The sequence below is a fragment of the Nannobrachium achirus genome, assembly GCF_963921795.1.
Source record: "Nannobrachium achirus genome assembly, chromosome: 14".
Taxonomy (NCBI): Eukaryota; Metazoa; Chordata; class Actinopteri; order Myctophiformes; family Myctophidae; genus Nannobrachium; species Nannobrachium achirus.
Window position 1 is genome coordinate 24,434,472 of NC_137821.1, and position 23,058 is coordinate 24,457,529.

Here is a 23,058-nt window from a genome sequence, read left to right on the forward strand (position 1 = left end):
AACTCTCTACAGTGTATATTAGTATTAATTATTATTATGTTTTTGTATGGTGTTTGTTTCATAATGGACCACACTGGAAGCGAGCTCTGGCTTGTTTGTGTTTTAATCCATTTTGGCACTTTTAATTGCTAATGCTGTGAAGGGATGCGGAACTGAAATGTGAATGTGGTAATACCGTATTGTGAAGTCTGACCCAAGCCAACACACAGAAACAGTTTTCAAGGTTTAAACACAAAATGTTTTATTCTGTGTACTTTCTCCAAAGTCAATAAATAATAGCTCTTCCCAAAACGGGGCTTTCGAAAAATACACTTTTTTTAGTTTTCCATTGATGATGCAGCTAAGGCAGTGGTTATGTCCAAGTTGCTTAAAGGGATAGTTCACCCAAAATGTAACTTATGTTCTATTGATGGAAACACAAAGGAGACTCTTTGTGTCTCCATAGGGACCTGCTGTCGGTCATTATTATACAATAATTATAATTATTGTCTTAGGGATGCAACAATAACAAAAAATATCCATGAATTTAAAGGGGCAACACCATGAATGCAACTTTTCTTTTGGTCTCCCCGGTGTCCCTTCTTCACCCCAAAAATTGTTTTCTTGAAACTCATCTTCATTGCAGAGGTTTTCTGAATGGGCGTGTCTGAACGGGCCTGTTCACAGCCTCTTTAATTGTCCCGCCCCCTCCTTTACAGTCGGGAGGTGATGGTTGACAGCGCCCCTTTGCCAACAAAGGGCATTTTGGTATTGCAGCTGAAAAGGCTTGCAATGACAGACAGAACATGAAAATTCAATATCTGAGTGGTTGTTTGGGCTTAAACCTGTATAAAAACGTATTAATGGGCCAATATTTATATGAAATATATGGTTTTAATATGCATGATGTAGCCCCTTTAAGTCTCCATGTGGGTGAGTAATCAATAGAAAATAAGTTGGTCATCACTGTGCTTGCTGGTCCTATGTGAACTCTCACCTGATCGGGGGTATTGAGGTGAGTCTCAACAGTATATACACTACAATGACGTATTATCTCACAGAGATTAACAAAATATATGATGGTATGTTGGAACAAAGGACAAAGAGAGGATAATGAACTTGTATTTGTGATTCGGGGTGAAAGGGATAGGGTAATGAAATGTTTTAATGATGATGGGTTTGATTAATAAAACAGAGTACACACAGCAGGCTACAGGGTAATGAAATTCCAAAACAAGAACCTGTAGACCGAGTCAGATTTAGATTCAGATTATTTTGTGTGTGTTCCTCAGATGCTGATCACAGCCAGTCAGATCCAATGGACCGCTGACATCACCAAGTCTCTCATCCTGGGCAAGGAGAGAGGCAACAGGTCTGAACTCAAGGCCATGATGAAAAAGCAGGTGAGAAACGGGCTGCGAAAAGAGGAGCATTATTATTATGCTCATCGCAGAGTTCTTTTGCCTGAGAAGAAGTCATAGCCATTATTTCTGAAACGCCTTTGATTCAGAAAATGTATAATTTATATTCGGAATGAATGATTCAGTCTAAAGTTTCCAGTTTTTTTTCAAGACACATACCCTGCTGATTACAGCGAGCTCAAGTTGCTCTTCTGGCATGGTCTTTTTGTTTTTTGTTTTCCCCTCTGAGAGAAATTGGCAGCAAGCTGGTGTGAGTTTGCGCACATGCCTGAAGTATTTCTCTCCAATTCTCAGATTGCTATAATTCATTGCTGTGTGGTGGAAACCTTGTCTGTCCAAAATTGTTACTTTTCAAGAGGAAACCAATAAGACTCCCCAATCGGGAGATAAGCGACCGCCAGGTGAACTTTAGAAGGCAGTGGTAGCCAATCAGGAGGGAATATGGGAAATGGGACAGATCCATGTTGATGACATGACTTTAGAGATACTGTGTACCTCTTTGCGTGATTTTAGGGCAAAATCTGTAGGAGCAGTGTCCAAAAATGTGTTGTGCAAGAATCGGCCTCAAGGTGGCGCTAGAAGAGGGCCATGTGAGAAATGAAGTGATCCAATGTAGTTATTATTTATTCACAAGCTCACACACGTTTTCATCGGTTTAATAGGTATAAAACCCACAGACAGAACACGTTCAACCTGATGTCCCTATTTTTTACATTGTTCTGATTAGCTTTTCACACAATACTGTTCTGAGAATTCCTTTAAAATGATTGCTTGTTAATCATATGCCTGCTTCCCTGCCTGTCTGTCTGTCTCTGTCTCTGTCTCTCTCTCTCTCTGTCCGTCTCAGATGTCCATGCTGGGCCTGTACTCGGAGGCGCTGCGCGGAAACCTATCCCAGAGCCAGCGTGTGAAGATGGTGGCCCTGGTGACGGTGGAGGTCCACGGCAGGGACGTCATCGACAGCCTGGGCAGGCTGGGCTGCAAGGACGTCAACTCCTTCGACTGGCTCAGCCAGCTGCGCTTCTACTGGGAGAAGGTACAGACCGAGAGAGCGGAGGTGTGATTTCAGAAAGAAATAGGGGGTGGCAAAAATAGGGTAACGCTTAAAGGAGTAGTTCACCCTCAAAATGACTTTTTTTTCCATTGATTACTCATGCCATGGAGAGTAGAGTTCAATAATATTTTTTGGTTTTTGTCACATTCCTAAGACAAAAAATTGATTTGAGTAAATTTACCCCCATTGATTCCGGATGGTGACCCGTTTCGAAACGGGTCACCATCCGAAATGAATGGGGGTAAATGTATTGTTATCACATTTATGTCTTAGGAATGTGACAAAAAACAAAAAATATTATTGAACTCTACTCTCCATGGCATGAGTAATCAATAGAAAAAAAGTCATTTTGGGGGTGAACTACTCCTTTAAGCTCTGTTTCTAAAATAGCGAAAATAGCTGATCCACAGGCGCTCAACGCGTTGCTTGGCAACGTGTTGAGAGCCTGTAGATCAGCTATTTTTGCTATTTGTTTGGGGGCGAAAAGAGATTTTTTTTTTCGAAAATGTGTGCCTATGATGACATTCCCAAAATTGGGATGCCATGTAGAAGTAGTTAATACATTAATGGTTTCATACAATAAAACTTATGAAAATGATAACAGGTGACGCGTGTAGATGGACAGGCATCGATTGCGATTAAATCAAATTAATTCATAAAAGATTAATGGCAATTGCCATCCTCTTTCCCAAAATGACGCCCCTGAGACAAAGGTAGGGTGTGTTTGTGTGAACAAGTATAGTAAATGCCCGTGATATAAGACTTCAAATCAATATGTTATACATACTGTATATATATTATATATTTCTAACTTTTGCTTTGATTACAATCAATAAACAATTATAAAAACAAACTATGGAAAATAGCAATGAAAATAACAATGTGTTGCGCTGCAACACAATGTGAACTTGTAGATCTGCTGTTTTCGTTTGGCTTAGACCATAGTGGAAAAAAGAGCCGTCAAACAACACAGCCAAAAATAGCCAAAATACACATTAAAATATTATCAATATGTAGTGTGTGTGTCTGCTTCAAGGTGTCCTTGACCTGAAAAACGTTGAAGACCCCCGGTCTAGTCGGCTGTCCCTACCTGCACTTTCATCATCAGTGCACGTGTGCGTGGAGGCACCGATGATGAAACACGTGTAACAATCATTCTGCTCTTCAAAGTGGCCGTCATCACTTCTCAGACTGGATTCATCACATTTATTAGTTCTACAGTCAGTGGGGGAAAGCAACAGAGGACATTTACTCAAGTACTGACCTTCCTTAAGGGTTGTCATTTCTTCCTCGGCCTAGTTGGAATGTGCGTGCAGCAATCGGATGCTGTGTTCATGAATTCAGGCGTTTTGTTCAAAACGGACCACTTCTGCATTTGGAATCTTAGCCAATCAGGATGGAATATGAAAGATCGGACAGATCCGACTTGATCACATGACTATAGAGATAATGTGTGCCGATTTGCAGTATGTTGGACACAATCTGTTGGAGTACAGTAATATGAAAAAATGTGTTTTGCAAAAATCTGCCTCCTGGTGGCGCTTTGGGGCAGAGGTTCCACCGGGCGCGTCGAGCGTTGCGTCAACGTCAACGCTCGGAACGCTCCCGTTTTAATTAATGAAGGGTACTCCACTGCCGACGTCAACGTCAGCGTTGGACGCTCAAATTCGCCCGGTTCATTTTTTGACGCCGGCACGACGCCGTCATTTTGGTGGAGCCCTAGCCTTAGGGAGTGTGTGTGTGTGCGCACAGTTTCTAGGGCTGCAAATCTTTGGGTATCCCACGATTCGATTCAGAATCGATTCTTGGGGTCACGATTCACGATTATTTTTATTCTTTCAAATCCATACGATTCTCTATTCAAAATGATTCTCTATTCAATTCATATATCAGAATCTACTCCAGTCTGCTGGCATGAAAGCAGAGTACATTTACGTAGCTTTTATAATTGTAAAGGTTTTATCAACTTATTGCAATAATGTAAACACAGAAAGGTAAATCCAAGACAACATGTCTGATTTATTCATGCTTGCACACATTCTTTTAACTTTTACAAACACAACATAATATCTAATAAATTATCGTAATAAAAAAATCATAATAAAAAATCATAAAATAAAAATCGATTTTTGGAAAATGAGAATCGATTCTGAATCTTACCATGTTAGAAACACGATTCGAATTCGAATCGATTTTTTCCTGCAACCCTAACAGTCGGGGCCAATTGTGCTGGAGATTACCTGTCCACAGACGGACGGACACACAGAGACACAGACAGACACCGATGCATGTCGACCACACCTTAGGCAAAAAATGTGGACTCTGGACTAAAGCCGAGTAAAGCACAACAATGGCTAACACAGTACCCGTGCATCCAATGCAAACAACCTAATGATCGTCATGCACTGGCACATCTTGTTCATTTTTCTGGGTCTATACTCCACCTTTCTCCCTCCATACCAAATAGCCGGCTATTTTCACTACTTTCTGCTATTATGACATGTGCAGAATGCCCGGCACGCAGCTAATAATACTGTAGGAGAAGACAACAACAACATCAAACAAGTCAAAAATAGCTACAATTTGTTTGTTTTTTTGCCCAGGCATTCGGCCAGCCGTTATTGTTGGACCGGTGTAGTCTTAAAAACAGGCGATTTGGACTCACCAGAACAGGAACCATTGTAGTAGCTGGCTTCCTGAATCCACATTTTTTTATGTGTTTTGTTTTTAAATGTGACAAGCATCATGCGTTTGCAGAGAACAGTATCTTTCTCCCTTGTATGCCCAGTGCGTATTATGGATCGTGACAATAAAAACTGACTCTTCTTCTGATTTCCACAGAGTGTTGTGGTGTGAAATTAGCACACTTGCATCTTGCAATTAGCCCACTTATCTCTGTGAAATGAGCTCCCTTGCATCCCTGTTCACCTGCCTTTCATCCAGCACTCTTTGTTTCTAACAATGTAAATACCTTGAAGAGGCAAAGAGACAAAACTAAGCCTGTTAGTGTTTGTGTGCGCAGCTGCGCACGTGCCTATTGTGGACTATTGGCTTGAAACCAACAGATAATTTGTTTCAATTTGCACGTGCCTCTGCTAATAACAGCGAACACGTGCATTTGCCCCATGTTTCACAGTAATTACATCTTGTATTCATTCGTTCCCCACAAGGCAGCCAGTGGCACTCTTGAAAGCACAGTCTCTGGAGTCGTATCATAAACAAAGAACGATGCACAATGTTTACAGAGGCTGGTGGCTGAATAAAACCCCTTAAACGCAGCGGTGGAAGAAGTACTCAACCCCAGTACTTGAGTCAAAGTACAGAAACTCCTGGTCAAATATTACTCAACTTCAAGTAAAAGATGCTCAGTCAAATGTGTACTTGAGTTAATGTACTGGAGTACGAAAAAAATACTTGCACATGCACATGTGCAAAATAAGTACAAAGGTACAAGATAACATTAATAATAGTGAAAAATAGATCTACGAGCTCATAACGTGTCTGCGTCGCATTGTGAATGCGTCGCATCACGTCCATTACTTTGGTACTTTAAAGGACCTACACCATGAATTTTCACTTTTTCTATTTTAAAACCTTTTTTTGGGGTCCCACTGGCACCTTCTATCCTCACAAAGTCCTAATTCTGTACATTGTGTCTTTCTCTGGTTTTGGGAAGACAGAGATGAAAAGCTTTCCACAGGTTCTCAGAACAGTGCTGTTCTGAGAGTTGATCCGTGTGACGTCACCAGAGTTGGGTGTAACGCGTTACAAAGTAACGCGTTACTGTAATAATACTACTTTTTTCGGTAACGAGTAGTGTAACGGTACTACTCCTCCGAAATAATAATAACACTACAAATACTGCCTGGTCGCGTTACTCGCTACTCGCTACTTTCGTGCCTGCAGTTTCTGCTTCTGCCTTCAGCAGGAACCGATTGTAAACATCATCACTTGTCTTTTAAAACATTGGAACTGCCATTTATCTAAAATAACTAACCAAAGAAGAGGTAATCAAACACATTTGATAACACATTTGATTGTCAGCGCAGCAGCAGGTCACGGTGACACTGTGGCAATCAAGCCGCAGCCAGCAGCCACCCGACATTTGATAACCATCGCATATAGATTAATACAAGGGACTAAAAACAGCAAACCCCCCAAATACGGATATTTATAATATCAAGCAAAGAAATGAGTTACCTTTTGCCCATGAGAGAAAGGGAGAGAGAGAGAGAAAAGAGAAAAAAAGAGTGGCACGGCAGCGCATCACGAGGTGCGCAAAGCCGACGTTTGAATCACAGCCTAGATTAATATCCTACACGTGACAAGATACATTAAAACCCCCAAATAGTGAGTATTAAATATCCAGCGAGCCACAAGAATGAATTAGCCTACTGGAAATGTACGGTAGGCTGAGAGAGAGAGGGAAAAAGAGCACCTCACCTTTGCTCTGAGACTCTGACATGAGCTGATGATGACGGACAATTAATAATTCCTTATGCAAAACCATCGCTGCATGTTGCTTTTTTAAGCAAATGGGAAGTTTTCCGCTGCTAGAATTAGTTTGACATTGTTTTAGTGCTTCTGCTGCACACGGAGTCATCTCATTGTAGTTCCATCACTTTCGCCTGCTACAGTAGGGTAGAGTGGGGGAATAGGCCCCCCCTGGGGTAATAAGCCCCCCAGCTGTATTTGACTACAGAACTACCTACTTACTAATACAAATTATAATAATTACTATATGACCTGCTGCGCTCTGTGGGGGGAGAATCTCCGCCAGGTCATGTCCACCCCTGGACTGGAAAATTCATAGGAGCCAAATGGAATGAAATCTGCTTAAACTGACTGACATATGGATACAGAACTATAGGCTATAATGTCAGGTGGAAACCATGTAAGTCCATAAATAAATGAATAAACTCATATGTGAGCTAAATAAGGCCACAGGGGCTCAGAAATAATTTAATTATTATAATTTTGATTAATTATTATAACTTTGTATTATTAATATTATTATTATTATTAGACTCATTCAAATGACCACCAGTGAGCCCTGCTCACTTCATTGAACAACATAACTGTATTGTATTAGATATTATAATAATATATAATAAATATTTAATACATCTAATATATGTTGGCAATGCATCTCAGGCTTTTTTATGGAGTAACGCAAAAGTAGTGTAACGAGTAGTGTAACGAGTTACTTTCTCCAGGAAGTAATGAAGTAGTGTAAGGCACTACTTTTTTCAGAGGTAATATGTAATATGTAGTGCACTACTTTTTGGAGTAACGGATCCCAACTCTGGACGTCACACGGATTCCCGTTTTTTTTTCAGAGTAAAAAAAAAAATCAAAAAAAAAATTTTTTTTTTCCAAAAAATTTTTTTTTTCAAAAAAATGCAATGCAGAGTCAAAAAAGAAATGCTGGAGAGCCTCATTATAGTAGAGCTAGAACAAACAAAAAGAATGGTCAGAGTGTTTTTTGAGGGTTAAAACCTGTCTAAGACTCAATTTTGAGCATATATTTATACAAAAAATATAGTTTTAAAAGCATGGTGTAGGCCCTTTAAGTAGTATATATATATATTCATGCCAATACTTCAAATAATTGTAGTGGAGTAAAAGTACAATATTAGCCTCTGAGATGTAGTGGAGTAGAAGTAAAAGTATTGAAAATTGGAATTTGGAAATACCCCAGAAAAGTAAAAAAATACCTCAAAATTGTTCAAGTACAGTACTTGAATAAAGGTACTTAGTTACTTTACACCACTGGTGACTGGGCTGCAAAGGGCATTACTGAAGCAGGAAACGTACTATCTACTGGAATATGGAGGGCAGAGTTGAAAGCATTGGCATGGCTGAAACGAGTAGGTACTCTATAATGATTGATTCTCGCTCTTTCAGTGGTTTGTTGCAGCAAAACGGCGAGCATGAAAGGCAGATTGGCCTCTTCGCTGCTTCACATTTTCTCGCTCATTTCTTTCTTTCTTTCTTAGGAGCCACTTGGGGGAAAAAAAAAGAACCACTCACTTCAAACACTCACTCCTCTTATTCGTCTGTCAAAGAACAGCGAGAGAGAGCAAGTCTTTGAGCTGGAGAGAGAAAGAGAAAGAAAATGACATGACATGACATGACATGACATGCATGCGTGTACGCACGCACCCACAGACTTATTTCATCCATTTTCCCAGGAAGTGGACGACTGCGTCATCCGACAGACCAGCGCGTGCTTCAAGTACGGCTATGAGTACCTGGGGAACTCTGGGCGACTGGTCATCACCCCGCTCACAGACAGGTCAGCATCAGTCTGTCCACGCTGACAAGGCAACCACACTGACACATGCACACACACAAACATACACACACATGTGCACACACACACACACACACACACACACACACACACACACACACACACACACACACACACACACACACACACACACACAAAGCTGAGACACAACGTTGTCCCCACCTCACCCTGAGTAAGTGTTTCTCTGCTACACTAGCGACAACTCTGTTGGCACAGAAACTCTAGGGAAGAGGTCCATGAAAGTTAAGTTTAGTGACTTGTCTTAAAGGACAACTTTAGTATTTTACAATAAGGGTTCATATTTTAGATTGTAATTAAAGAATATAAAAGATGAGTGTTAAATTGATTTCATTTACTTCTTTCTATTGTTTTAGAGACGTACAAGTGGCTAAATATATCATTTTACACAGAATAAGCCCATTCCCAAGATACAATGCAACCTTTCATGGTTGGATGTGACTTATGGGGGCTAGAAGTGTTACAATAAAGAAACTGCTGGCTTATTGTGTCTAAAAAGACATTATTAGCCACTTGTATGCATGCCCCCATGCGTACGCATGCCCCACATTTTAGCACGGTTCTTTTCTCTAATTACAATAAAACAAAGTTGTCCTTTAACAGGACACAAGTGCATGCAAATGCACAGACATACCAGGTAATGGAGTGTTCAGTATCAGGCACAAGTCCTATTCCGGGGACATTCATACTGGCTAATTTCCACCGTAATTAGCATCCTGTGTAATTACTCAATTCCATTAGTGCAGACGGAGGCTAGCAAATAGCATTGTCTGCACAATATAATAATCACTGGCTAACACCTCAGCTTGACAGAATATTTCATGCTGACATAATAATGTCACAACATAATTATGTTGTCAAAAGTATTGGACCTGTTGCTGGGCCTATCATTACCTGGGCCTAAAAGCGTGCGATTAGTGGGAATTGGGAAAGGCGTGATATTTAAATTCTATTTCAACCACCTTAGATATCACCTGCTTTGGCTTTCCTGCTGGCTGTACCTTTACATTAAAGTCTTATGTTGAATGCTCACCTATTTCCACCAAATGTTTGCCTCTTTTCACAAATGGTTTGTCAGTTTTCACCAAATATTCAGCTATTGTCACCAGGCCTGGACTTTTGTCATTTTAGGGGCAAGGCCACTAGGTCTTTTGTGTTGTCCATTTTGTTTAGGGCATGAAGGCCAAATGCCAAGGCAGGAAGGCCATCAAATAAAGCATGTTTTAGTCAATTGAAAGAATTTGTTGAATTTAAGGGTTAGGCTTGATAACCTAATCTGCAGTGAAATAGATAAATGATGGTATTAACAATCTGATCCATGCTCAGCCCTGCCCCAATCAAAGTCACTGGATTGGTTTAAAGATGGGGACTCGGGGGAGTTACGATTTCAGAATCTCAACAAAAGACACTGGTCCCTACATGACAAAAAAGAGACATTGGTGTCTACTGTCTACATATTGACAAGAAAGACAGAGGAAAAAGTGTTTCAGTCAACTAGGGCATTAAGGCCACTGTGGCCTCAGGTTATGCCATTGGTTTGAGGGGCATAAGGCCAAACTGAGGGGCAACGGCAGCCATGGCCTCCATGAAATTCCTGCCCTGATTGTCACCAAATGTTTTTCTATTTTGGTCTATTATGACATACCCTGAATAAAGGGAGCTAGGGTTTGTGTGATTAATGCCCATTGTTTGACTGTGTGTGTGCTGTGTTTGTCCAGGTGTTTCATGTTGTGTGTTCTGTGTTTTTCCCAGGTGTTTCATGATGCATGTTCTGTGTTAATCCCAGGTGTTTCATGTTGTGTGTTCTGTGTTTTTCCCAGGTGTTTCATGTTGTGTGTTCTGTGTTTTTCCCAGGTGTTTCATGATGTGTGTTCTGTGTTTTTCCCAGGTGTTTCATGTTGTGTGTTCTGTGTTTTTCCCAGGTGTTTCATGTTGTGTGTTCTGTGTTTTTCCCAGGTGTTTCATGATGTGTGTTCTGTGTTTTTCCCAGGTGTTTCATGTTGTGTGTTCTGTGTTTTTCCCAGGTGTTTCATGTTGTGTGTTCTGTGTTTTTCCCAGGTGTTTCATGATGTGTGTTCTGTGTTTTTCCCAGGTGTTTCATGTTGTGTGTTCTGTGTTTTTCCCAGGTGTTTCATGTTGTGTGTTCTGTGTTTTTCCCAGGTGTTTCATGATGCGTGTTCTGTGTTAATCCCAGGTGTTTCATGGCGTTGACCACGGCCCTCCACCTCCATCGGGGGGGCTCTCTTAAAGGGCCGGCGGGGACGGGGAAGACGGAGACGGTCAAAGACCTGGGCAAGGCCCTGGGCATGCATGTCATCGTGGTCAACTGCTCCGAGGGACTGGACTACAAGTGCATGGCACGCATGTTCTCTGGCCTGGCACAGGTAGGCATGATGATGATGATGATGATGATGATGATGATGATGTCTTGTCCATAGTACTGTGTATATTTGTCTGTCATTTAATGTCTCTTTGAATTGAGTACAAAAGGACCCCAATGTGAACAAGCCATTGTGAACTGTTACTGTCCTGTTCTTTTCCTACTGCTAATAAAGTATTCAATCAATGAATCAATCAATCATGATGATGATGGCAGTGGTTAGAGCTGGGCCCTTTGAATCTAAAGGCAGAACTCATTATACTGTATATCAATGCTTTCGGGCAGAAACCTAATCTCCATATTTTAGTTGTTTTTTTCGTAAATGAATGCCCTACTTGATCATACTACTGCCAATCTGCTACTGTTGCCATTTTGTAATTAGAATCCTGAAAGCTAACAGTTTTGGACACGATATGCTTATAGATCTTGTAGATCTGCTGTTTTCACTGCTTTAGTGCGACGCTCTCTTGTATGATGAAGTAGGCCATTCATTTACTAAAAAATATCAAATGTTGACATATGGATATATGAGGATGAGTGAGGATATCCTGTGTCCGCCACTGAGCAGATCGGAGCGTGGGGCTGTTTCGACGAGTTCAACCGCGTCAGCGTGGGGGTGCAGTCTGTGCTGGCCCAGCGGATCCACTCCATCCTGGTCGCCCTGGCGACCGGACAGGACCGCTTTGTTTACGACCGATGCCACATCCGCCTCGTCCCGTCCTGCGGCATCTTCACCACCATGAACCCTGGTGGGTCCACGCACGCACGCACGCACGCACGCACGCACGCATGCGCACACACACACACACACACACACACACACACACACACACACACACACATGAGGGGTCCTTCACATGAAAACGTTTGAGAACCACTGGCCAATGCCGTTGGCAAACTACTGCTCAGAATATACATAACATTGCTGTCGGGCAGAAACCTCCTATCTCGATATTTTAACTTTTTTGTTTCTTCGTAAATTAATGTCCTACTTGATTATATTACGGCGTCACACAAAAGTATCAAAAGTAGCAGATCTGCAAGCTCGAAAACACGCTTTGAGCTTGTAGATCTGCTACATTTGCTGTTTTAGAATTTGAGTCCTGGAAAGTAACAGTTTTGGACATATGAGGTTTCCACCCGACAGAGAAGATATATTGTTAAGATAATCACTTAAATCAGTGGTTCTCAACCTTTTCAGGCTGCGACCCCAAAAATAATCATATTTTAACCACCCTGACGAGCACTAAGAGTTGAGGCATTACATTTTGTATAACATGGCCGATATACATGCTCACAATGCCTCGCAAAATATTTGACAATTTGGCCAATGTTTAATTTGTCATTTTAGAGGTATTAAAAGGTCCTTAAATTGTCACTTTAGAAACGTGCATATACAGTACACTTACACTTTATGTGGGTTTGTTTACTGTTGAGTGAGAAAACACTTAAAGGACCAGGTCACCTCTGGGACAACCAGATCTTATTTTATTGTTGTGTGGGACACGATGAACACAATCCTGAGTTATTTTTTGTGTTCAATCTGTTTTTTTAGATATTTTAGTATTTCAGCCGATTTCAGCATGCTACAGCGGGTCATATGATGCAAAATGCATCATATGACCAGTTGTAGCATGCTGAAATACTAACATATCTAAAAACACAGATTGAACACAAAAAATAATTCAGGATTGTGTTGATCGTGTCCCACACAACAATAAAATAAGATCTGGTTGTCCCAGAGGTGACCTGGACCTTTAAGTTAATCATCTGGGGACCCCCCAAAATAATTTGGGGAGAACCACTGACTTAAATCACCTTTAACCATATAACCTTCTCGACTAATTCTAGGAATAAGAAACACTGAAATATTACATCACATAATATTTATCTTTTTATGTTTGATTTGATTTTCATTTGGATCTCTTTTAGGCCATTGGCTAAAAGAGTCCACTTTAAAAAACATGCATAATGTTGAAATACATCATCCAAGTATTACAGCATATGACAAGTTGGTCTACTCCACAGCATTGCAAATTGCCCTCAATGAGCTCAGGACATTGTCAACAACAATCACAGAAACTCCTCATGATGTCACCTCAATGAAAGTTCACCAGATCAATAACGCGCTCGGTTTGACTGCAGGCTGGGCACATTAACATGATGAAACTGTGTGAAATTAAACCCAATGCTATGTAAGCTGGTTGGTCAGAAAAACAAGAATGTTGTCACTCCTACTTAATGTGTAATAGCATATGAAAGCATGTGAAAGCAACATAGCCAGACGAACATCAACAAAATCAGGTCCTTTTCACATTGAAATGCATCGGAGAATATTTCACATCAAACCATTCATTTGGTGTCGGTGCCTCATTCATAGTCATACACTTTGATGCTTTTATGGTGAAAAGTCTACCTCGATTCAAAAGAAAGAAAAACAATTACGTCACTGTATTGTAATAGTAGTGTAATATTCAAATTCGGTGTGGAGCTACTTTTCATGACACAAATGTCCATTTAAATTTAAATGCAATCAGATTGCAGGAACAAGGACCTTTATTACTAGACTATTTTTATTCTGGTGTCTTAGCTGTAAGTAAGCTGCACAGTAGGAGTTTTGATGTTGTGGTGCGACATGTTGTGAGCCTTTTAATTAAATACTTTTGAAATAGGTTTGAATTTGTAATTTATGAAAATCCAACTGCTGGCTGAGCTCGCCTTCTGGGTAATTCGGGTATAATGTTCAGCTGTGTTTTGAGCTTGTGGATCTGCTACTTGTGATGTTTCTGTGTGACGCTGTAGTAATAATCAAGTACGGCATTACATTTACAAAAAAAAACTCACAAAAAAATAGTTAGAATATGAGGTTTGTGCCCGACACCAACAGTATTTTGGTTGGGAACAGTGACATTGTTCCTTTATCCGATCCTGTTGTCCCAAATCTGTCAGGGTGTGAGACAGATTTGGACCCAAATGCAGAATCAAACCAGACTGAGGCAAAAACGTCTAAATTCAAGAATATTTAATAAGAAATAAACAGGAAACACAACGACTCAAACTGGGCAACTAAACTATACTGGGAAGAAACTAAACTAATGATATGTAGAAACAGGAGGATCAGACATACTCACACATGACAATAACTAATAATCTGGCAAGGCACAAACACAGGACTTAAATAGACACAGGACTAACTGACACAGGTGAACTAAAAACAAATCAACACAGGGATTGGCTGGGAGACTAACAGGACACAGGTGGAGATAACTAACAATCACAGGTAGGTAAGACAAGACAGGAAACAATAACTGGGCAAAAACAGGAAACACAATGAGAAGACTACAAAATAAAGGCACATCATAATAAAACATGACATTTCCTGACAAAATCAGATTCTCCAATAGCCTCTTGTGTTGTCTTGTTTTTGCAGGTTACAACGGCCATACGGAGCTTCCAGACAACCTGAAGTGCCTGTTCAGACCGTGCTCCATGGTGGTGCCCGACTCCGCTGTCATCGCCCACATCACACTGTTCGGAGAAGGCTTCGGCAAGTGCGAGGTAAGTCCTAATGTGGACATCTATATGTTGTTGTGGAGTGATTATCTCAGGGGTCCTCAAAAATGTTCATGTCAAGGACCCCTAAATGTGGCCTGTATTTTAAAATGGGGAAAAAAAATCCAATAAGAATTATATATAAATAAGGACCCCTAAATTGATGTTTGGCAATAGACCCCCATCTGAAAAGGTTTTGTAGAGACCCCATAAGAGAAGATTTGTGTGTGTTTTCAGCTTGTAGATACAATATAAAATAGGGTTACAGTGGTTGAACTGATTTTTATGCTGTATTAACACATTTTGCTGAGGATCCCCTGGAACCCAGACCTCGGTTCGAAGGTGACGCACATGCCGAGATTGAGGTCGGTCGGACAGACGGATAACAGACGTGCAGACAGATGTTCCCTGCATTTATTTTAATATTTAACCAATAAATACAAAAAATAATACCCACCCGACGGCAATGATATATTTGTATATTCGAGAGCTTCGAAATACCTGCTTGTGTAGAAAACTGCAAAGTCTCAGGGGAGCAGGAATTGAGAGCCACCTCCGCATGAGAGAGTATGTGTTATCAAGTTGGCACCCTTCATTCATATTGCAAAGCATTTGAATTCACTCTACAAGTGCAGCTACATTCACTGCTTATCAAAATGAGGAAAAGACGCTGATGATTCACTCCATTAGCTTTCAAGGCTGCCCTTAAGGTGCCCTGGTACCACCCGCTATGTTCTTGTAAGCTGCTAAAGATGATTTCAGTGTGAACTGCAGAGGCGATGCCGTTTCAAACGGCATGTCACTCTGAGCTTTTCTGAGATTTTCAAAAACAGCATAATATGTAGAAGCTGTTTTTGGATGACAATGTTGTTCGTATAAAATGTGTCTTGAGTGTTTAATCAGACTATTAAATGATTACGTTATAAGTAGTAAGTAAGTACGTCAGAGTAGCTTATTGTCGGCATCAGCCGAGAATGCCGTTTCATTGTGCTAGACCTCTGGAAGATGGATTGCTGAGGTGGGGCGCAACATCACCTACATAACCATCAGGTCCCAGTACTTACTGGGACGCACAACTTAGTTGCCCAACTCATACGCTGAATTGACAGTGCCCCGGTATTGAACCCATGACCTTGTGGTATGAAGGCGAGTGCTCTACCCACTGATCTACTCGAACACGTTATAAAAAAGCTTCTCAATTATTTGATTAATCAAACCACTATCGATAGAATAAAATCGGCAAGAAGATAATGATGGTTGCATGATTCATCCCTAAATTGAATCGCAGTGCGTTTCTAGCATCACCATCACAGACAAACCCAGAGTGATCTCATCGGAAGCATGCTCTCGTCTGGTGTGTAGTCCGCGTGGATCCGCTAAACGGACCCCCGGTCCCAGTGATCTATTTGCTAGCGTTCTGAATGCTGCACTGATTTCTAAAGGATCTATCTTGTTGAATTATCGCTGCCTTAATGAAACATGCTTGGCTCCTTTTATGTGGAGAGCTCAGGCAATCAGCAGATTGGCGATTGAGTTCCTCCAAGTCTGATGGAGACGCAGTATCATCGAATTTATCTGATGGATTCAATTAAAAAACCCTGCCTTGCCTTTTCCTTTCAAACTTAGAGAATAATATACTTTTATATGTCGTCACTGTCAGGTGTACGTTGTAGGACCAAACCTTTACTGCTCCGGAAATGAGAACCTGTGTTCCGTTGGATTCAATGTTATTATGTTAATACTTATTCATCGGTTAAATATTTATAAAACACCAATGTTTATAAGACACTATTTGTGTCTGTTGAATGTTATTATAATATAATACTCGTCGCAGGCTAATTCGGATCCGGTGTGCATGAGGTCGTAGAGAATCAGTGTTTTCTTTTAAAAAAATGAAATTGTCCGTTTTATCCGTGCGGATAAACGCGCCTGTGTGCAAAGGGCTTTAGAGCTATACAGTATTCCAATTCAGTCAAGCACTAAAAAAATCTATTTTTGGCTTTAGGGTTACATTGTAAAACATAACCAAAGTAAAGCAGTCCTAAAACGTGGATATACTCACAAGTATAGTCGTACAGATGTACGCGTGTGTGATTACTACAGGCAGGCACACGGTTCCCTGGGACCAGAGTAGGATTACCGCTGAGTCACTGGGGAGCTATTGCTACTCCACTCTGTGTGTGTGTGTGTGTGTGTGTGTGTGTGTGTGTGTGTGTGTGTGTGTGTGTGTGTGTGTGTGTGTGTGTGTGTGTGTGTGTGTGTGTGTGTGTGTGTGTGTGTGTGTGTGAGTGAGTGTGAGTGTGTGTGAGAGAGAGAGAGTTAGAGAGATTGAAATCACACAGAACTTCATACCAGGGCTTCAAAATCAAGCTGAACACTCATACTGCACATGTGCACGTGCGCACACGCGCGCCCGCACGCAGGCGGTGCCACTAATGCCTGCGTGGTGGCAGATGTGTCTCCTGTGGGGAACAGTAATTATCTGACGGAGGGAGTACACAGCAAGCTCATGTAAAAATGGACCCTCACTGCACCATGTTAACACTCACTACTCAGAACTGACACAACCCAGCCCTGTTGTAGAGCAGATGGAGGGAGGGAGGGAGGGGTGGGTGGGTTGGTTACTTTAGTACTGTTTGGAACTTTAATGTGTGCAACTATACAGTTATGTCAGGAACTATACATTAGTGTTTGGAACGATACAGTATTTTTTGGAACTATACAGTAATGTTTGGAGCTATACAGTAATGTTTGGAACTATACAGTAATGTTTGGAACTATACAGTTATGTTTGGAACTATACAGTAATGTTTGGAACTATACAGTAATGTTTGGAACTATACAGCAGTGTTTGGAACTATACAGTAATGTTTGGAACTATACAGTAATGTTTGGAACTATACAGTTATGTTTGGAACTATACAGTAATGTTTGGAACTATACTGTAATGTTTGGAACTGTAATGTTTGGAACTATACAGTTGTGTTTGGAACTATACAGTAATGTTTGGAACTATACGGTAATGTTTGGAACTATACAGTAATTTTTGGAACTATACAGTTGCGTTTGGAACTATACAGTAATGTTTGGAACTATACAGTAATGTTTGGAACTATACAGTAATGTTTGGAACTATACAGTTGTGTTTGGAACTATACAGTAATGTTTGGAACTATACAGTTGTGTTTGGAACTATACAGTAATGTTTGGAACTATACAGTAATGTTTGGAACTATACAGTTGCGTTTGGAACTTTACAGTAATGTTTGGAACTATCGGTCGCCCCATGGCAAGTGTCTTCTTGTCTCTTGATGTTATCTACACCTAATGTTCTCAAACTCCAAATAAAGTTCAAGTTGTTTTGGCTTAATATTAGATGCATACAGTACGTTTATACGGACCACCACTGCTGTAAAATAATTGGCGGAGGGAACGGAGATGAGGCAATTATTCTTAGCGCCATGACGCTGGGATCAAGCGGTGTGTTTATGAGGCGTTGTTGAGCAGTACTAAGCATGCAGCAGCGTGGCAGGGGTTGTTGGCCTACTTGGGCCTGGCCTGGGAGCGTGCTACGCTCCAGCTACGCTTTCAGCTGGAACGCACTGGAGGGGCATTCGCCTCCCGCACACCCATCGTCTGCTCCGCCTAGCATGACGGCTATACACGCTACACACACACTGTGTGTGTGTGTGTGTGTGTATTACTTTTATTACTATACTTATGTGGGCCAATAATTAATTTGAGACATTTGAGGACCATTTCCTGGTCTTTACTATAGAAATGGTTGTTTGAGTTTACAACTAGAAGCAGTGCTCTTCCGAGCACAGGTCTCCACCAGGCCGTGCGTCCTGGTGGTGCTACTGTATAATAGGCCAATGTAAAAAGGGTGGCATATGTTCTTCACCTTAGATCTTTCATGGCAATCGGACGCTGCATGCATGATTTCAAGCATTGTGTTCCAAAAATGTGTTTTGCTAAAGTCTACCTGCTGGTGGCGCTATAACAGGACAATGTTAAAAAGGTAGCATTTGTTCCTTGACCTAGTGGGAATATGTGTGGCAAATGTCACGGTAATCGCAAGCTGCGTTGATGATTTGAGGCATTTTGTTCAAAAATGGAGCAATCCTGCAAACTTTGGAAGCTAATATTAGCCAATCAGGATGGAATGTGAAATATCAGACGGATCGGACTTGATCACATGACTATAGAGATACTGTGTACCGATTTGCATGATTTTTGGATAAAATCTCAAGGAGTAATATCCAAAAATGTGTTTTACATAAGTCGGCCCAAAGGTGGCGCTATAAAAGGCTGATGTGAAAAATGCAGGGCAAAGGTTTATCCTTAGCCTCTAGGGAGTGTGCTTACAAAGTTTGAAACTGATCGGTGGAGTCATAGGTAAAACCACAAATCGGGCTGTTATAGCGCCACCATGAGGCTGATTAAAAAAAATTAAGTGGCATTTCCTCCTCGGCCTAGTTGGAACGTGTGTGCGCGATTTCATGATAATTGCACTTTGCGTTTGTGATTTGAGGCATTTTGTTCAAAACGGCTCAATCCCACAAACTTTGGAAGCCAATCTTAGCCAATCAGGATGGAATATGCAAAATCGGACAGATCCGTGTTGATCACATGACTGTCGAGATATTGCCTACCGATTTGTAGGATTTTTGGACAAAATCTGTAAGAGTAGTGCACAGAAATGTGTTTAGCAAACATCGGCCACTAGTTGGCGCTAGAAAAGGCCCATTTGAAAAATTTAGGGCAGAGGTTCTAGATTGGCATCCAGGGAATGTGTGTGCTCACTTTGGCAGCGACCGGGCCAACGGCGACTGAGATTTGGCGCTCACAAACTGCGAGGACGCACGGACGGACGCACGGACGGACGGACGGACGCACGGACACACGGACGGAGGGGAAAACATACTCTCCCTCAGCCTTCGGCTGGTGGAGACAATTATAAAAACATTCAGGTTAGGAAATAAGAATGGACGGGTTTTAGCTGTTGGGGTTCAATCTACAAGCTCACAGTTTTCTTTGGGCTGTTTTCAGCTATTTTCAATGCTGTTCTAAATGTTTCATGTCCTCACACGTATAGCAATAATTCACACACTTGCGCGTGTGTGCGTGCATGCGTGTGTTTGCATGACTGTGTGCATGAGTGCCCATGTCTTACTGAGCCGCTTGGTTTTGATGAGAACAACAAGCTGACATGAGACCCCAGGAGCCATGAAACACAACACACACACACACACACACACACACACACACACACACACACACACACACACACACACACACACACACACACCCACACACACACACACACACACACACACACACACACACACACACACACACACACACACACACACACACACACACACACACGCAGGCTGAATTACAAATACTGTACTCGTCTAACAGTCGTAACCGGGGAACAAAGTTTCACACACACACACACACACACACACACACACACACACACACACACACACACACACACACACACACACACACACACACACACACAGTTAAACAATGTGTAAACGAGGTGACGCTTTCACAAAAGTGACCTTCTTCAGTCCAATGAAACGACCGTAGGGGAGATCAAGTAGTGGGCATAAAACGAGAGGAAAAAAACATGCTTTATCTCTCTCTCTCTCTCTCTCTCTCTCTCTCTCTCTCTCTCTCTCTCTCTCTCTCTCTCCTCCCCCCCCCCCCCCCCCCACACACACACCCCCGTCACAGATGGTACTGGGGCAGCACGGCCCCATGGTACTGTCTGCAGTGGGGGGGTCATGGAGTGCACAGCTCCACCTCCCACTGCTGTGTGTGTGCGCGCGTGTGTGTGCCTATATGTGCGCGTGTGGGTAAAGGAATGGAGTGATGGGAGGGATGACCCCTGTGATGTTAAGGGCAGATCTCTCTCACACACACATGCATGTTTAAGCAAAAGCATGCATTTTACATTTTTCATGCACTTGAGTTGTCAAGGCTTTTATGTGTGTGTCAAGTATATATCGACACACGCGCGCGAGCACGCACACACACACACACACACACACACACACACACACACACACACACACACACACACAGAGAGAGAGACTTCAGCAGTTTACACTGTGCTCTATACCACCAGTACAACCGCTCGTGTTTCCCAGCATGCATTGCTCACCCCTCTCTCTCTCTCTCTCTCTCTCTCTCTCTCTCTCTCTCTCTCTCTCTCTCTCTCTCTCTCTCTCTCTCTCTCTCCCTCCCTTCCTTTCATCTCTAGAGTGAGTGTAATTGCAATTTTAATCCTATTTGTCCAAGGATGATAACCCCCTAATAATGTTCTTTCATTCTTCCCCATGTCTCTTCTGTCCTTGTCTCTCTCTTGCTCCTCTCTCTCTCTCTCTCTCTCTCTCTCTCTCTGTCTCTCTCTCTAACTATTCCCCTCTTTCCTCTTTCCTTTCAACCCCTCTCCTCTCACACACACATTAACTCAACACATATTTGTTCACCATTTTAGACCGTATACAAGACGGTGACCAAGACATTGGTAAAGTGCCAGCCATAATCTTTCGGAATTCAGCTTAGTGAAGTCCCATCTATAAGCTGCTTATCAATCCATAAAACAAAATACTACTTTGCAGAATTGTAGAACAGTGGTTCTCAATTTCTTTTTCATGTCAAGGACCCGCAAATTAATATCTATTTGACCGTGATGGTCCCCCTTCTGAAAACATTTAGTGCCAGCCAGGGAACCCCATGCAAGATTTCTTTCCCTCTCTCACTAGAAAACGTTGCATGGGAACCCCGAAACCCGAACCCAATGTGGAAATACTCTGTTACAAGTAAAAGTTGGGAATTCTAAATTTACTTGAATAAAATAATTACAAAAGTATTGGCATCAAAGTGTACTTAAACTACCAAAAGTAGAAAGTACCCATTTTGTTTTCAAAGGTAGAAAATAGTTTTAAAAAAAAAAAGTATTTTGAAAATAGCGGAGCTTGTAGATCGGTTATTTTCAAATGGCCGTAATATATAGGGATGAAGTGGTTACTGGTTAGTGTATATTTTGTGATAATAATGACAACTAGTAACTAAAGTTGTCAAATAATTGTAGTGGACTAAAAGTAAAAGTACAATATTTGCCTCTGAGATGTAGTGGAGTAGAAGTAAATCTACCAAAAATTGGAAATCCAGCAAAGTAAAAGTGCCTCAAAATTGCACTTAATTATAGTACAGTACTTGAGCAAATGTACTTAGTTTCTTTACACCACTGGGAACCACCGCTTTACCACTGCTCTATACTCTACATGCTCTCTCTCTCTCTCTCTCTCTCTCTCTCTCTCTCTCTCTCTCTCTCTCTCTCTCTCTCTCTCTCTCTCTCCCCCCCCTCCCTCCCTCCCTCTCCTCTCCCCCTCTCCCCCTTCCCTCCCCCCCTCCAGGAGTTGTCTCAGAAGGTGGTCAGTGTGTATCGTCTGGTGGTGGAGCTGTTGTCCAAACAGGACCACTATGACTTTGGCCTGCGTGCCCTGCTGTCCCTGCTGCACTACGCTGGCAGCAAGAGACGCTGCTGCCCCAACATGACCGATGAAGAGGTACTGTATAAGACAACACACACACACCACTCTCTGTCTTTCCATCGGCCCGTCCGTCCGTCCAATGGGGCAGTAATTGACCCATTGTCAAGTCCCGCCCATGGTTGTGCCCCTCTTCGCACCCATTGGTTGCTGTTTCTTGATTGGACAAAAATCTTGTCTCTCTATCCACTACCATTGAAATAATGTGTTTTTCCTTTGCTTCGTATTGATATTCTGTGTATTCAATTCTTATTTTAAACTTGGTGTCAGTAAAAAGGAACATCTCCGGTGCGGTATAGTGACTTGGAATGGACATATCATGTTTTTCTCTCCAAAAATAATAGTGACTTGGACATATCATGTTTTTCTCTCCAAAAATAATAGTGACTTGGACATATCATGTTTTTCTCTCCAAAAATAATAGTGACTTGGACATATCATGTTTTTCTCTCCAAAAATAATAGTGACTTGGACATATCATGTTTTTCTCTCCAAAAATAATAATAGTGACTTGGACATATCATGTTTTTCTCTCCAAAAATAATGTTTTAGCAAATTAAACAACCATATAAAGCAGAACCAGGGCAGAACAAGGCAGAAAGAGCTTGCTGGTTGGTCAGTCAGTCAGGGACCAACCAGAAGGCGGACAAAGGGTGAATTGGCGCAGACCTCCTTTTATGATTATATATTAATTGTTATTTAGTAATATGCCCAAAACCTTATTGCTTTACGATTCTCTATAACTTCAGAATCGATTATTCCGT

General features: G+C 41.6%; 1 protein-coding gene across 1 annotated transcript in view; it reads left to right on the forward strand.

Moving 5' to 3' along the window:
- Positions 1-23,058, forward strand: part of dnah2 (dynein, axonemal, heavy chain 2) — a gene marked incomplete at both ends in the record, with an annotated part of 552,347 nt that overhangs the window by 303,673 nt on the left and 225,616 nt on the right. The window contains 7 exon segments of the mRNA XM_080741500.1: positions 1,272-1,382; positions 2,248-2,436; positions 8,649-8,752; positions 10,983-11,172; positions 11,737-11,917; positions 14,599-14,726; positions 22,160-22,312. Coding sequence (XP_080597626.1) covers positions 1,272-1,382; positions 2,248-2,436; positions 8,649-8,752; positions 10,983-11,172; positions 11,737-11,917; positions 14,599-14,726; positions 22,160-22,312 — 1,056 coding nt within the window.